The sequence below is a fragment of the Nelumbo nucifera genome, chromosome 1, assembly GCF_055504915.1.
Source record: "Nelumbo nucifera cultivar China Antique chromosome 1, China Antique-T2T, whole genome shotgun sequence".
NCBI classification, from domain to species: domain Eukaryota; kingdom Viridiplantae; phylum Streptophyta; class Magnoliopsida; order Proteales; family Nelumbonaceae; genus Nelumbo; species Nelumbo nucifera.
Window position 1 is genome coordinate 109,288,507 of NC_142649.1, and position 16,137 is coordinate 109,304,643.

General features: G+C 34.4%; 2 protein-coding genes across 4 annotated transcripts; one reads left to right on the top strand and one right to left on the bottom strand.

Moving 5' to 3' along the window:
• Positions 1-5,396: 5,396 nt before the first annotated feature.
• PNSL4 (FK506-binding protein 16-2) lies at positions 5,397-10,325 on the top strand. Of its 2 annotated transcripts, none has more exons than XM_088892138.1 (6): positions 5,397-5,879; positions 7,944-8,036; positions 8,612-8,672; positions 8,802-8,870; positions 9,391-9,528; positions 9,970-10,028. In XM_088892138.1, exons 1-5 carry the CDS (start codon positions 5,511-5,513, stop codon positions 9,456-9,458), a joined length of 660 nt encoding a protein of 219 aa, XP_088748264.1. In that variant the 5' UTR covers positions 5,397-5,510; the 3' UTR covers positions 9,459-9,528; positions 9,970-10,028. The 2 variants fall into 2 exon arrangements, with proteins under 2 accessions (XP_088748264.1, XP_010269165.1); XM_010270863.3 differs by having other exon boundaries at positions 5,398-5,879; positions 9,998-10,325.
• A 3,129-nt stretch (positions 10,326-13,454) lies between these two features.
• On the bottom strand, positions 13,455-14,905 carry LOC104605911 (heavy metal-associated isoprenylated plant protein 23-like). 2 transcript variants are annotated; one of them, XM_010270862.3, is made up of 3 exons: positions 14,581-14,901; positions 14,117-14,406; positions 13,455-14,015 (listed from the first exon to the last, which is right to left on the bottom strand). In XM_010270862.3, the coding sequence occupies exons 2-3, from the start codon at positions 14,271-14,273 to the stop codon at positions 13,720-13,722; spliced, it is 453 nt and encodes a 150-aa protein (XP_010269164.1). In that variant the 5' UTR covers positions 14,274-14,406; positions 14,581-14,901; the 3' UTR covers positions 13,455-13,719. The 2 variants fall into 2 exon arrangements, with proteins under 2 accessions (XP_010269164.1, XP_019054738.1); XM_019199193.2 differs by having other exon boundaries at positions 14,117-14,905.
• Between the last annotated feature and the right edge of the window lie 1,232 nt (positions 14,906-16,137).

Consider the following 16,137-nt stretch of genomic DNA (forward strand, 5'->3'; position numbering starts at 1 on the left):
TTTTATCAATAAGGTCATAGGCAAGAAGGTTTTCATTTTCACACTGGGCTGGGGCAATGTACTCAACAATTGAGAATTCACTCAGCCATCTATCATTCCGGAACTTCATTGATTTGTCATTCCCTATTTCCCAACTTAAATCCTTATTCAACAAATCTCTAGCACTCAAAATACCCTTCTAAGCCCAAGATATTCCTTTCTTATTCTTTGCACTCCACAAGTTCTCTTTTCTTAGGTACTTTCCTCTCACCACTTTGACTCGTAGGTTATTCTCCTCATTCAAAATTTTCTAACACAATTTTGCTAGATTAGCTTCATTAACCCAACAGAGGTTCCTAAGCCCAAGCCCTCCCCAATTCTTTGGAGAGCACACTTTCTTCCAGCCTATTGTTTATATATCGTCTTAAAGTACCCCTAGGTTTTCTAATAATTGACTAACTTCATTTGTCATTATCAATCATTAATGGAAAATGGAAAAGTCTATTTTACCCATCATTCTTCTTTAAATTTTCAAAATAATACATTTGAATCACAACTTGTTGGTCTTCTCCATCTTCTCTAAGGAGAAACCCCCCAAAACTAGAACAACCTCCCCACTTCCGACAATCCATCCATCCTTACAACAGAAAACAATGAGCTGGTATGATCCTTCTCTAATCCTATTTAGCCTATAACAAACTTTATTGAGATGAAGAAGAGAAATCGACTTGTAACCTATTTTTTATGGTTAATCTCAACTCTCTTGAACTTCTAAACATCAAACAACTTGTACAATTGAGTCCTATAGACCTGTAACCAATTAATGAACTAGAAATTTCTCAAGAATTGATTCCTTATGCCTCTTGCAAAAAAATTTGGCAAGAAAAACCATGAAGATTTGACTAAACTTGAATTAAACGGAAGATTAACACAAATATCCATTTTTTATATTTAAAATATTTTTAAATAACCCAAAAAGAAGCATCAAAAGTATTTCTTGCCTCTTTGCCATTCCCATCAAACCACTTTTATGCCCTTTAATTTCTACCGCTAAAACCCTGTCTGTGTTATCTTGACCCAAGTGGAAATTACTAAGATCCATAACAACCATGTTTTTTTGCCATCATTAATTGTCTTCTTCCTTTTTAGTTTCACTACTCACAACAAGCCGGCCAATTCTATAATGGGCCCCATTACTACTGACTTGGTTTTTTTCCTTGCCAAGTTTCTAGTAAAGAAGACATTTTTTCTAAGTCAATCCTTGCAACTTCAAACGGAAATTTTACTGAAAGAGAATTGTGTGAGTGTATCTATCTATCTATCTTTCTATGGGCCATGACAAAAAAGAAAAAAAAAGAAAAGAAAAGTGATTCTCATTGTTACTTGTGTTTAGTTATCATTCAGTTTGATTATTTTAGTACTCATGAATTAAATTAGATTTGTATTGTTAGAATTACCGTTTTGCATTCTAATCTTACAAGGAGGTGAACTTGATGGATGCTTATGCCCTCGTTTGTTTACAGATTTTGAGATTAAAGGTGATTCTATTTTATATTTTTTTGGGTAATTTCTTGCTTATTATTTCATAAATGTTTTCTATACTTAAGATCGATTAAATTCAAAGGTAGTAAATTTGAACAATAATTATCTCCATAAGGGTACAATGAAATGGATAGCAAGATAGCACTCATCTCTATCACAAATCTCCTTTCTCTATTCTTGACCTTCAACCATGTAAAGGTTGAAGGCTATATTTTTGTCCGCAAAGTGGATGTTGAGTTTTATTTTGAAAATTTATATAATAAAAGGAGGGCAAAGCCAACCACAAAGTGTAATATTGGGTTTTTAAAAAAAAATCTATATGTCACGTGGTGTTATGTGAACGATGTGATGGAATGCTAACGGAATATATGTATGCATGTATATATAGATATAGATATTATAAAAGTCATAGGAAATATAAGATCATTTTGGGCATGGGGCCTGGGATATAGCCCTTATCACATGTGATAAGACCAATTTGGGCCTGGCCCATGATCACCCATCTCTCTAACCTCAATGTTAACCTTCCTCTTGTATCTCGCATATGTGGTTTATTTATTTTAAATTAAATTATTACAATATAAGAATGCATAATAAAAACCACTTTAGGTCTTGATTTTCTCATGTAAAAATATAATTACTCTTTTTAATAAAGATCATTCTTAAAAACTTTCTCTACTATGATCATTACTCTTTCTAAGCCTTTTACTAGCTATATGGGGTTTGTTATATAAATATTCTTTTGCCATTCCATTATATTTCTTTCCATATCCATTGCTAAACTATGGGTGCTTAAAAATCTATGCTGCCAAGAAAGGCATGATAATGAAAGGGCTTTGACCAATCAAAAAACCCCTAGTGCATATGATAAACAACTAGCTAATTGGCTACAACTTTTATGATACTAGTTGATTTGTTATAAGTCTTTCCATTATCTTAGTCGAACTCAATTCCTATTACTTCCACCCAAGTCCTTTGGTATGCCCCTAGCTCTTCACTCTTCTAACCCCTTTAACTTGTAATTGATCACTTTTTTTCAAATAAGTGTGTGTGTGTACACTAAAACATAGTAGTTTAGAAATTTTCTTCTTTTTTAAGTTTTTTATTTTTTTATTCCATGTCATTTATGAAACAACCAATGTGATGCTCTCCTTCCTCATAAAAAATTACCTAAAATCTCTCTCTCTCTCTCTCTCTCTCTCTCCCCCCCCCCCCCCCACGTTCTCAATCACCTAAATAATATCATCTCCTAAAATTTCTCCAAAACTACCTCCCCCTACTTTCTCCTAAATTACCGGATGTCTTAATCTATATTTATTATATATTATCTATACTAAAATTAATATTTATTGTGTTTTCAATAATTATTTATTATTTTTTGTGATAAATATATTTTCAATAATTACGTATAATTTTTTTTGTTTTCTTATTTAATAGAACATTTTCAATAATTATTGGAGATTAAGTTACTATTATTTAAAATTTAAAATTTAATTTATTATACTTATTGTATTTATTGTATTTTTGTTATAATTCATTGATTAATATTTATTAGAGATTAAACTATCTATTGGATAATTTAATATATTTTTTAGTATTTATTGTATTTTCATTATCAATATGTTTTCAATAATTGTGCATTTTTGCTATAAGTTTTCAATAATTATTGAAAAATAAACTATTGTTATTTATTAGAGATTAGACTATTAATTTAACTAAAATTAGGAGTGTTTACGGGTTGATTTGGCTCAGTTGTAGGTTGTTTGGCCAACCAAATCAACTTGGTTAAGTTGGGGAGTTGGTAACCCGAAACCAACTGACATTAGTGAAATCAACCATCTAAGTTGTATCAGTTTGGGTTGATTTTCAGTTTGGTTGGCCGATTCAAAAGATTTAAACTTAAAAAACTAAATTTAAATTAAAAAATTATAGTGGCATTATTAAAAAATAAATATAAAAATTAAATTATGATATAAAGTATTTTAGAATAAGAAATATGGGAATCTTTCCACTTTCCCATATTAAAAAATATAATATATATATGATCAGGTTGTTTGGTTTTGGTTGATTTACAAATGGACAAAGCGAAACTGATCCAACCTGTTCAAGTTGGTACATTGTTGAACCAAAGTCAACCGGAAATACTAAAAAACAGACCAACTCGGGTTGAATTGGTCGGGTTGGTTGGTTTCATCAATTTGATGAACAACCCTAGCTGAAATTAATTATTGTAAAAAACTTATTAAAAGTAGTATGTAAAATATAAATAATTATTAACTATTTAAAAAGTTAAAAGTATAAAACAATTGTATACTCTTATGTGTTTTTATTATTTAGCTTTCGCTTAAATATAAATAATTATTTAAGAATTTCATAATATCTTTTATATTTTTCATTGTTATCATTTATTTATGATATCACAAGTTAATTTGTTTGCTCATGAGAGAAATTCAATTCCAATTGATTTTTAGAAAATATTGGTTTATCCCATGATCAAATTGACTAATCAAGTAGGTCGATAGTCACCCAACCAAGATTTTGGGTCTATTAACCACTAAACCACTTGCTTACATAAGACCACTTACCTGGTTAACAACATGGTGGTCCATCTAATTGAATCATTGAACCAATTGATCTCATTAGTTGGGTCTTATGAATTGGACACAAATTTTCTTTTTGTTTGTTCCTAATTGTTGTATTCCATTTTCATCATTAACAAAGATAATTATCATCTATCACACTTTTTTTTAATGTGACAAATATACAATATTAGAGATGTGTCAAAATTTCTCTATAAATTTCCATATTTTATAGAATTTTATGTACTTTTATTACTTAATAATTATCACGTAACAAGTTGACCCATTCTTGAATGAAAAACCACCTTGCTTTTGGGTTGACTTTAAAACTTTTATTCCATTTTTCATAATCAATGAAAGTATTTTATAACATCATTGATTCATCCAAATGTTTTCTAAAAAAATCTTTGTATTTTTGTGGTTTTGTCCCTTTTTTATATATTTATTACTTAAATATGACATCATGGGTTGACTTATTTAACCTAAAAGATTTGACCATTGAACTGTGACTTAAATATAAAAATGGTTCCATTTTAAAATAATTTTATATTTTATATTTCATTTCCATCTTTAATAAAAATTTTTCATATTTATCATATATATATATATTTATATATCAAATATGTACCCAAAATCTTCTATAATTTTTCTTTATATGTTGTATTTTTTTTGTCTTTTTATATATTTTAAGATTTTCATATTTAATTATAACATCATGGGGTGATCCATTTTACCCACCACCTAGATGAAAAAAAAAACGGTTTTATTTTTGGGTTGGTTTAAAAAATAGGTTTTCATACTATTAAAATTATTACGTATTGATTTCATTAGTGAAATTAATGATGAAAGTCAAAATATATTAGATATAAGATTCAATGAGAGATAATGTCACTTAATGAGATGAAATTGAATGAACTTGATGATATTATTGAAATTACGTTCTTTAACCCCAAAATGGCGATGATCAAATACAAAAAAAGGGTATTTTAGTCAAAAAATCTAAAATCTCATTAAATATAAATACAGATATAAAAAATTAAAAAGTATATACAACTCTTGGGAACAAATTACATATACCAACTCTTTAATATATATATATATATTATAAAGTATTTGATATAAAATAAAACAAACCATATTTGTATATGTAATTATGTATTCAATCATGAGCCAGGACGGGCTTGGGCCTTCAGATCATGGGTCAAAGCCCAGGTTAGCAAACTGAAGCTCAACCTTTGCTAAACCCAATACACCATCACTAGGAAATTCTGATTACCGGTAAGGTGAAACTACGAAAGAGCAAGTGAAACCGTGAAAGGCCGACTATGGAGCTAAAGCATTTGACGAAGGAACGTAGATAGTCCACAAAACTTCATCCAGATAGGAAGGAATCCAAGCTCTGATAAACCAATGGCGGTTTCAGCACTAAATGTTGCAGCGCCGGTTCCAAAGCCAAGCCTTCACCAGACCTTCAAATCTAAACCCATTTCCGCCTTCAGAAGCATCGCTTCTTCTTCATCTCACAGTAGGGTGTCAGAGGTCCCTCTGGCTCTGGAATCAAAATCTTCTACTAAAAAGCGGATATTCGACATGGGTCTTGGCTTGCTAGCAGCCTCGATAGTGTTTTCTGCGCCATTGGATGCTAACGCGACCAGGATTGAGTATTACGCCACTGTTGCTGAACCGTCCTGTGAGCTGAATTTCGCGCCGTCTGGACTTGGTTTCTGCGACGTTTCTGTAGGAACTGGACCCGAGGCTCCTCTGGGAGAGCTTGTCAATGTGAGTTAGAAACTGAACTGCGTTATTCTCTTCTCTTCGTTGTATATTTTGTTCTCTTTGTTTACTCTTGCCATTGTTGCGGTACCATGAGCTGCCGCTTGTACTGGAAATGCGTAATCCCTGTTCGTCAGTGCTAGTTTGGCTGGTCTAAATTTTGATAAATTTGAGGTTTGCAGTACCTTATCTAGTTATCTTAGCTTGTTCCATAAAATCTTTCTTAAATTTTGTCGTGAATTTCACATAGGAGTTAAACCTCAAAAATAGAGTTGCTAAAACTATTCACTATCGTTTGAGAATTATTATTTCAGATGTTCGACGTTTGGAATTGTATTTTGTTATTGTAAATAAATGTTTCAATTGCAGATTTAGGTTTGCAAATTAAACTAGAACATTCAATCTGAATTTTGGTTGTGTATGATGTTGTTCTGTTTTTTTTTTTTGCTCATGTAGTTTTGTATTTTTCACAAATTTTCGATGTTCGGTAGTTCCCATGCATTATTTGTTAAGATTGAATTTGGGTGACAAGACTAGTTCTTGGAAATAAGCTGAAGCCCGATATACAAATGAAGTTGGAATTTTCTCTTGATTGGAATTTTCTTCATTTCCTTCTCTCTCTCTGAAATAAGATATGAGGTTGCGTTGTATGTTCACTTTGATCTGAGTGGAGATGTTAAATGATTATAGAATCATAGAATCCTGAGCTTTGATTGTGTGCAAGTGAAGACATTCTTTGGGTTCAGGAGCTTGGGGTTATTATTCCTATACAAAGTTATGATATACCTGTTTCTGCCAATTGCTGTGTAATTAAATTTATTTTCTAGGAGTATGAATTTGTATCATATGAGGTTGTTTTGGGGTTAAGTTTCATATGATAGGGACATTACATATCTATGCCCTTTGAATTTGAGTTGCCAGAGAACTATGTTTGGGATTGTAAGGATTTAAAATTATAGAACCATTTAAGATGTTACTTAAGGATGTCTGCTGTGGACTTATTTTGTCAACTTCTAGAATTCTAATCTACTATAGAATATGGACTTGTTACTTTTTTAAGTCTACTAGTCAAGAGGAACTTACTTGCAGAGTTGCTAGATTATATCTTCTATAGGCTTGTTGGAGATGCATACAAGTATAAGGGCATTTTCTGCAATTTGGTCCTACTTAGAAGCTTGATGCTTGGACCAGGCCCTATCAAGTATTTACTCAATCAAAGCTTCTGAATATTATGAAGACATTTATAAGTCAATCAAAAAATTGAATTTATAATATAATTCAAGTAAATTCTTGGATGAGATTATGCTGACTAGAATTCTAGAATGACTATCCATTTGAGGACCTTTTTCAGCATGATCCCCAGGCTTCCCACTCTATCAGAATCAGTGATTACTATATGATATAGGTTATACTCCCTTGAGAATCTAACTGGACCTGCTCAAAGATATTTTTATCGATCCTAGTGATTTTACTATGGTGTCTTGTTAAATGACCAAGGAGAAGATCCTTACTGCCATCCTCTAATTCCTTAATTCTCAAGGATTTCCTGTTAAAGATAAATACTTGGTCCTACACCACCAAGAATTAGAGATTTTCAGTAAGAATACTACATCTAAAGGTTAATACTTGTTATATGCTTCAAGGATGACATATGTCCTTGAAATTATCCTGTCGTGTGTGCATCTTATTCAAATTGATCATAAAGTTAGCCAACTTTATAGCTGGTGGTCATGCTAGGGGAGAGATGAGGTTAGTAGTTTGTATTGGAGAGTGGCTCTTCCAGGGAAATTTTGACTATTGTGTTCCTCTCGTTTTTTGTTTTTCTTTGGCTCTTCTCTGAGGTTCTGTATTCCTTGCCTACTATTCTAGGGACTGAGCTCTTCTACTTTCCCTTTTCTTCCAATAAGTTATTTTATTCCAATAAAAAAGTAACTAATTTAGCATACAGATCATCATCATCATCTAAGCCTTATCCCCACTATATGGGGTCGGCTACATGAATTCTGTTTTGCCATTATGTTCTGTTGAGTGCAAAATAAAATTGAATCTATTTCAATGTTTGTCTTACAGATCCACTACACTGCAAGATTTGCAGATGGGACAGTCTTTGACAGCAGTTACAAACGTGCAAGACCACTCACTATGCGCATTGGTGTTGGCAAGGTAATATGGACCAACACTGGGTAATTATCTTTTTAGTTTCCCTCATGCTTGTAATCTTGTTTATATATAATAGTGATTATTAAGCAAAAATAGTACTGATTCTGAAGAAAATTGTTCAAGAGCTTCAATGACAATGTGAGAATACAAGGAAAATAAGTTTTGCAATTTCTTGTTCATTCAAAATTATCCTTACTATGCCAGTGCCACGTTTGTCTTCTTTATGCTTCAAAATATAAATCACTTAGGATTCAATTGAGTTAGTCCTAAAATAATTGAATGGACTTCCTAGCTAAGTTTTGGACTGATCACAACCCACTTAAAATCTGTAGATGGTAGATTCATTATTTGGTAAACATAGTAAAATCATGAAAATTAAGTTCACGGCAATAAGAAATTTTACATGACACTCCCAGCAGTCTTCTCATATGTTTACCTCATTTGACGTGCAGCCTGTTGATACAGTTACATGCTTCAGTATCTACATCTTTAAAGATTTTTTTTTTTTTTTGTGTGTGTGTGTGTGTGTGTGCTTTTGCTACATTCCCATGATACTAAACTAGTCTATTTGTCTATAGGTTATCAAGGGATTGGACCAGGGAATTTTAGGAGGTGAAGGTGTTCCTCCAATGCTTGTTGGTATGTTTTGTATTGATGAATGATGATCATTCAAGTTCTAGATTTCTTGTACTTGTTCTTTTTACGTTTTCTCCATTGTTGTTGGAAACTTGGAATGTATCACTTAGACTATCTTGCACTGTTATACAGGGGGAAAACGTAAGCTTCAGATTCCTCCAGAGTTAGCTTATGGACCCGAACCTGCAGGATGCTTTTCAGGTGACGTTCCAGAAAAATAGTAATAGTAACTAATTAATCAAGTTTAAAACCTAATGACCTGTCTGGAACTGGACAAAATAATGCCATATGCAGAAACTACAAACTTGACATTGACTTTTATCAAAAAAGAGAAAAGTAAAAAAAAGAAAAAGAAAATTTGACATAGACATACTTGGATGGCATATTGGAGCATGAATTTTATAAAATGTAATGAAATATTCTTGCAAAACCTTGAAGTTTGCTTAAAACTGGGTTTTAGCTGTTGCAATTGTTCTGGTGTCATCCCTATCAAAGAAGCTAGCACAGTAACAAGCAGGATAAACATCAAATTGGACGACCAAGTAGGACCCAAGAATCCTATGTTTTTTTTAGTTGTTTTGATAATATGACTATTTAATTTGTCTGAAATTTCCTCTATTACCTACCATACATTAAGAAATTGAAAAAAAAAAAATACACAATAGAAATGCTGTTATGGAGGTAATACAAATACTAACATCCTTGACTATATATTGCATAGGTGACTGCAACATACCCGCCAATGCAACTCTTGTTTATGATATTAATTTTATTGGACTTTACAAGTGAAACATCAATTCAAGGAACAATGGATTATCTGTTGCTGAAAAGATTAGAAGGTCAAGACAGATGTGCACTGGTGAGCTTCTCTTCTATTTACTTCCCCTTTCCTGAAAATGACCCCCCATCTCCATGATTTATAAGAGAAATTCCAACTAGCTACTGGATTGACCATGAGGACCTTTTGGTTTACATGGTCCAAAATGCAAGCAGGAAGGCACTTCATACAGTGGGTCCTGCCTTGAGAGGTTTTGTGTCTAAACATTCGACACATTTAAGATATCTTGGCAGCCAATTTATCCAACATTTTTCACATTTAACATTAAATAGATTTTCTGCCCCTCAAAAAAGATGGATTGAATGGATGGTTTGTTGGATCATTTGATTGAGCCCTTTGACTAAGGTCTCCTGGTTAGGTTCCATCTCCTGACAAGAATTTGTTTTATGCTTTTGCAAAAATATCTATGGTTCATTATATTACATCATTTAATAATTACCTCACTATTACATCCATGAACAGTTGCTAATCAAACATCTTCCATCTTTAGAAAGTTTAGACCAAAAGAAGTATCACCTAGGCTGAAGGTACATGGCAAGGAAGTGCAGATTTGTGTGAACAAAACCAAAAAGAAAAGAAGTATGGACGGTTCGGGTGCTATAGGGAGGTCATTTAGATCAAGCAGGGATCTGGTGCTAGAAAAAGATTGTCTTGCAGGAGCTCTGAAGGCATTCATCCCTGTGGATATCCTTAATCATCCTAATTGATTAGGTGGAGATATCTGTTTTGTTGGTGCGGTACGGCATGAACAAGTTAATTCCTTATGTATATATAGTATCGATTTTCTGTTTAAATGCAGTTCCTACTTCCTGTTCAAACTTGCCTTCTTAGTTTCTGCACTCTCTTTATTACCTTCAACATAATGAGATTGATCAATAATGTCATTCACATAGAAATCGATAAAGTTTTATTTGCACATTCTAATCCCTTAACCTTGCCCTTCTGTAGGCCCAATAACCACATTCGCATGAGTGAGGTTACATATAACTGAGAAATGACAGTATGGGAATCATGGTTGTATAATAGCTGATCAAGAACTCATTGTTTTAGTAGTGTATATAGGACTAATTAGGGACTGTTTGGTTTGCAGGATAGGGGTCTAGAATCAGAACTAGAATGGGTAATTCTGATTCCAACTGTTTGGTTGGGCGGAATTGGAATCCCATTCCCATTCCTGCTGGAATGGCCTTCCCCCATTCGAGGGAATGGCCATTCCCTCCCCTCCCATGGGAATCAAATCCCATTCCAGCTTATTCCAATTTTGATTCCGATTCCTGTCTGAACCAAACAAACTATGAGAATAAACCATTCCAATTTCGATTTCAAGGGATTTTGATTCTGATTCCAAATTTCCAACTACGAACCAAATGAACCCTTAGAAAGGCAAGCCAACCCAGCCACAATCACAAGCCCCTCCGGTTGGGAGTTATTGTTCATCTTTTCTTTAGTTCAGTTTTCTATTGTCTATGTTTGGTTTGAAAGAAAAGGTAGGAAAATGAAAGGAAAGGAAACGTAGGAAAACTTGTACAAGGTTTGTAAAGGTTTTCTTATATTTCCCTTCCTTTCCCTACTTTTTCACACAGTATTAAAGAATTCATAGTTTTACCCCAGTGAAATGAGGCATCTTGAGCAATTTATAATGAAACAATTGGATGGATTGATGGGAGAGATCAATGCCAAGAGTCGATTTACTTTCAAAGGCAAGACTTTTCAATTTTAAATCTCGCTTGTAGTGTGGAAGGCTGGTCTCCTTCATTTGTTGAATACTGTACATCTTTATTGATTCTTCCTCTACCACCCCCAAAAAAAAAGCATACCATCTCTGACGTATGCAATTGTAAAAATGCTATCAAAAGCGCCCCGTTGCATTTGTTGTATCAAGAATTATTGATGGTAATTTAAATTCCAAGCTCATTAAAATTCTCTCTCTTCACCTTCACCCTACTGATATCTTAATCTTTAGCTTCAATTTGGACCAAAAAAAAAGAAAGCATCGTGGTTCTTTGATTCTTGAATTTTCAAAACCTGTTTCAGTAATGAGCTACTATCAGCGATTGGGTGTTTAATCTAGTACTAAACCACTAATCTTGTATTCGCACGCACAGAGAGAGAGAGAGAGAGAGGCACTTTTGTTGATGAATGCGATCATCTGATTTTTGTAGTCAATGTTTAAGAGCTTATTGTTCGTTGAAACAGTGAATAGGTGTCAAGCATTTGGTCTCCACCCCAGACTAGACTCTAGAGGAAATCATGGGGCTGGAGACAAAATCATGCATTCCTGGCTGGGCAACATATCACGAGCGGAAGCGCCAGCGTTATGTGTATATGGGAACCTGAAATACTGGCATGTTCGCTCAGGAATTCTGGTGTGTTCACTCGCGATGGACTCTATATTGCCTAGTCTGGTCTGTGTGCGCTACTTTATTTGCAGCACATCTAGTTTCAGGCTTAACACCTTAACAAAAGGGTTTAATCCAGTGTTTTTAAACCATTATTGACCCAGATGGTCAGATCATTTGGCCCAGGAATCATCCAGGCAACTAAAACTAATAACCCACTGATTCGGACAGTACTGTTGACCAATTTTATCCCAATAACGGTTTTAATTATTTTATTTTTTATTTTTAAGTTAGAATGGATTTATCTATTCGAACTAAATGATTGAACCACTGACCCAGAACCATGGCCAAAGCGGATCCAATTCTGAGTCAAATTTTAAAACATTGATTTAACCTAAGGCGAGGCATGGCCATCTCACATCCCATGCCAATGCCATAAATATAGGCCCAGGCCTAGACGAAAACGGGCCAGGCTTCCAGAGTCCAGACTTCCCTCACTTACAGAAAACGAAATACCTGAGCTGAGTTGATAATTATTAGTTGCATTGATGAAGGGTGAAATTTCCCAGCCCAGGCTGGACTTGATTGATGAAAGGTACATCTCAAGGTTTTTAAAACCGACCCAGAGAACAAACCGATTAGGGATCCGGTTCTCAGGTCAAATGGTCTGATCATTTGATTCGAATGGTCAATTCATTCTGACAAAAAAGATAAAATATAAAAATAAAAACCGTTCAAACCGATTAACCGCCTAGGTCAGTGGTTTGCTGACCAAAATCAACGGTTTTTTTGATAAAAATCCAGTTTTAAGAAAAAATGAAACCGGTCCCAGTTTTTCCGATCCAACCGTCCGGTCGGGTTTTGAAAACCATGGTACATCTAATGTCTTTGAAGTCTGAGTCTCCATCAGACTTGCACCTTCCTCATGCTGGAAAAGAAAACGCTTTTTTTGAAGGGCCTTTGATCTCAAGTTGCCTTATTATATTTATTTACTTGTTCTGTGACAATTTATTTAATGCATCAGAGGAGCCTACAGAGCGATCGAACAACCAAAAATCTTTTCATTTTGTTAACTTTTAGCTTAAGCGATGTCCACCGTGAAATCTCAAAAGGTGAACTCCCCTCCCCCCCGGGTGGGTCTCGACCTCTCATCAGCCAGATCATAAAGGAAATAAAGTTTAATGTCCAAATGAATATGCTCAGCTACTAAAGTTTCCACTAAAGTCAAATGTGAATTTACCACCGTTTCCTGCAATGGATGATTCTCTCATTCTTATATTCTGAAAACCTAAATAAGCACCAACAAATGAAAGATCAGTAAAGCAATTTTTTTAATATAAAAGTTGATTTCCATTAAGATAAATCGCTTTCTGTACTCACTCTAAGGCTAAATCTATTAGCTAAATGTGGCCTCTCCATGTTAGCTAAACATAGCATCCAATCCATCAGTTGTCACCTTAAGTTTGTTTTATTAACTGTTTTTTTTTTTTTTTATTTATGTAAGGCCGTCCATGTAGTTATATATATGCATGGCATGAGAGAGGCACAGATATGGACAAGACGAGCCACGCCAAAGAAAATAGAAACATGAAGTAGAGATTCTGTAGCTGCCTTCAAGCCTCAACAATCCATTCTATATTTCTATATTCATATATTAAAGAGCTTTCTAGAGTTCTGGGTTTGCAACAGCCAACAGGCGCGCTTCAAACATGAAATACCGACTCAACAAAAAAACCTGATCACTACTCCCATTATTCCTCCTAATGTCTGTGTTTTCCACTAAATACAACCATCAAGGAAAAAACCCAGTTTGATTTTTACAGTGGTGAGTGGAGAAATGCTTCAACAACTTCACAATTTCTTTTTTCTGCATCTACATGATAGAGCAGGCGTTTGGGTTTTCATCACTGAAGATTGTAGTGTACTTCTCTTCCTGTGTGTGAACCATGCTGGTGGCAGTGGTCTCAACATTCCTCACATAGCCAGGAGGGGCCTTCTTGTCATAAGCCTGAGCAGTGTAAGGATGGGCCACAAGGTTGTAAGGAACATATGGCCAAATCTCAGCCTTTTTTCCCGTCGACTGAGCCTTCTTCAATACTTTCTTTGCATCCACATAACCAGTCACAGTCGCCTTCTGCTGTTTCATGTTTATGTCAACTGATTTAACCCCTGCACAAGGCAAGAATGCCAACTCAAACCTATCAGCCATCATTAGCTAGTTAAAACAATATAGAGAGAAAGAAGAGAAAGAACAAAGAATAAGTAAGTACCTTTCAATGAAGAGAGGGCTTTTCTGACTTTGAGTTCACACCCCTCACAGTCCATCCTGACTTTAAGCTCCACAGTCTGCAACTGCTTCTTTTTCTTTTGTTTATGCCCACTACTCAGTAAACCAGAGAAATATTCTAACGTACCTCCAACTCCCATTTTTGCTCTTTATTTTCTGATCTTTTTAGAAGAGGAGGATGAGAAAATTTTCTGGAAGTGGGACAACAGTAAGAACCGATGCCCACTTAAATAAGCAAGTACTAGAAGCTCCGGAACCACAGATGACCCTTTTCTGTTTCAAACGATCGCGACGGAAATGCAAAGGAAAAGAGGTAAATAGGTGATTAGAAGAGAAGAGCTACTACAGATTGATAGCCTGTTCTAACTAAGCAAGATGTGAAGGAGGAAATGAGAAGAAGAGATAATAGTACTACTATTACTACAACAGCAGCAGATGGGGTTGTACCGTTGTAGATTTATACGAAGTATCGATGCGAATTCTCTTAGAAACTGCAGGAAGCTTCCTTGTGAACTGCGGATTCCTTCAATGTTTGGAACAAAAAGGATCTAAAGGCTGTTCTTCAACAGCTTTACTTCTTCTGAAGCGTTAAGCTTTCTATGCAGTTTACATAGATAGACTTTCCTTACAATTTATATAGGTCTATCAGGTGAAAAGAAAGCAAAAGCTGGTGGCCCCTTGAAAAGCGACAAACAGAGGAGTAAAGCGAAGGAAACCCGATTCCTGCCGGTGGAGACCTTGGTCTCAAAATCCCAGATAAATTATGATGAATGCAGGAGCTGTGTTTTCATTAATAAAAAGAAAATGGGGTGAGCTGGATTTAGATGGCATCGTTAGTTGCCACGTTTCAATTGATCCTGAAGCATCGTAGCAACGGAGCGGTTGTTGGATGACATGGGCGATTGGCGCCGAGAAAATTCCAATGGAGATTAACAGGAGCTGGCACCGGTTCAGAAAGGGTGTTTGTTTACTAGTTGGTTGTCGGTTTATTAGTTTTTTGGAGCTTGATTATGCTTTGATTGGGCGGTGGGACTCTCGGAAAGGAGGGAAGAAAATAAAGAAATGAAAGCCGCAGACGCGTTTTTGTCTATCGGAGAGAGGTGGAGCTGGCGCAAAGCTTGTATATTAGTTGTTCTACTTCACACTTTGGTTCTGAATATTAAAAATCCTGACCTGGCACTAAAGCCATCCTTAGAATTTCTGGGTTCCTTCCAAACCTATGAACAATGGATGTAGAAGTTAATAGAGAAAGAGAAATTGTCTGAATGGAGAAGGAATTAAATTAGACTGTCGTCGAATCAGTAAACCAATGATGACCCAGTTAGCTTAGCTTTCTGATTTCACAATGCACACATCCGACTCAGATATACCACTGTGATTAATTCTTGTGACAACAAATGATTTGACTTAAAGATTGCGTTTGTTTGCAGTGTAAATATAGATCGGTGTAATTAAATATTTCGTTTGGATTTTGCGGTGATTAGATAAAAGGGGTTTTAACCGTTCAGTTTATTTTTAGAAATTTTAGCTTTGGAATGAATTCTAATCATGGATTCATATTAAATTCACGAACAAGATGCAGTTTATAAGGAGTTATTAGTAAATTAGGAAGTGACTGTAATTTTAAATTTCAGATTTTAGATTTCTGAGATGGCTGTAATTTCATTCAATTCATGTATCGATTTAACTACAACTTGGATACAAAGATTTAAATATTTACATCGATAATCCTACTTTCCATTTTACAACAGTTCTAGATTGATGTACAACTGCATCATCATGTAATTTTATTTTCACACCATATTCAAACGGAGCTTAATGTATTTAATTGCAGCTGAATAATGGGTAATTCAAAACTTTCAATGGGATTAACTTAATAACAAAAAACTGGTTCCTAGATACTTGTTTTCTATAGCATTATGCATTTTTCAATAATAATAATAATAATAATAATAATAATAATAATAATAATAATAATAATTATTATTATTATTATTATTATTA

Excerpts from the sequence above, each read along its gene's own strand:
- PNSL4 (XM_088892138.1), top strand. The coding sequence starts at position 5,511 with ATGGCGGTTTCAGCACTAAATGTTGCAGCGCCGGTTCCAAAGCCAAGC. Across the intron at positions 5,880-7,943 it reads CTCTGGGAGAGCTTGTCAAT|ATCCACTACACTGCAAGATT; the intron begins GTGAGTTAGAAA and ends TTTGTCTTACAG. Across the intron at positions 8,673-8,801 it reads TGTTCCTCCAATGCTTGTTG|GGGGAAAACGTAAGCTTCAG; the intron begins GTATGTTTTGTA and ends ACTGTTATACAG.
- LOC104605911 (XM_019199193.2), bottom strand. The coding sequence starts at position 14,273 with ATGGGAGTTGGAGGTACGTTAGAATATTTCTCTGGTTTACTGAGTAGT. Across the intron at positions 14,016-14,116 it reads AGCCCTCTCTTCATTGAAAG|GGGTTAAATCAGTTGACATA; the intron begins GTACTTACTTAT and ends TGCCTTGTGCAG.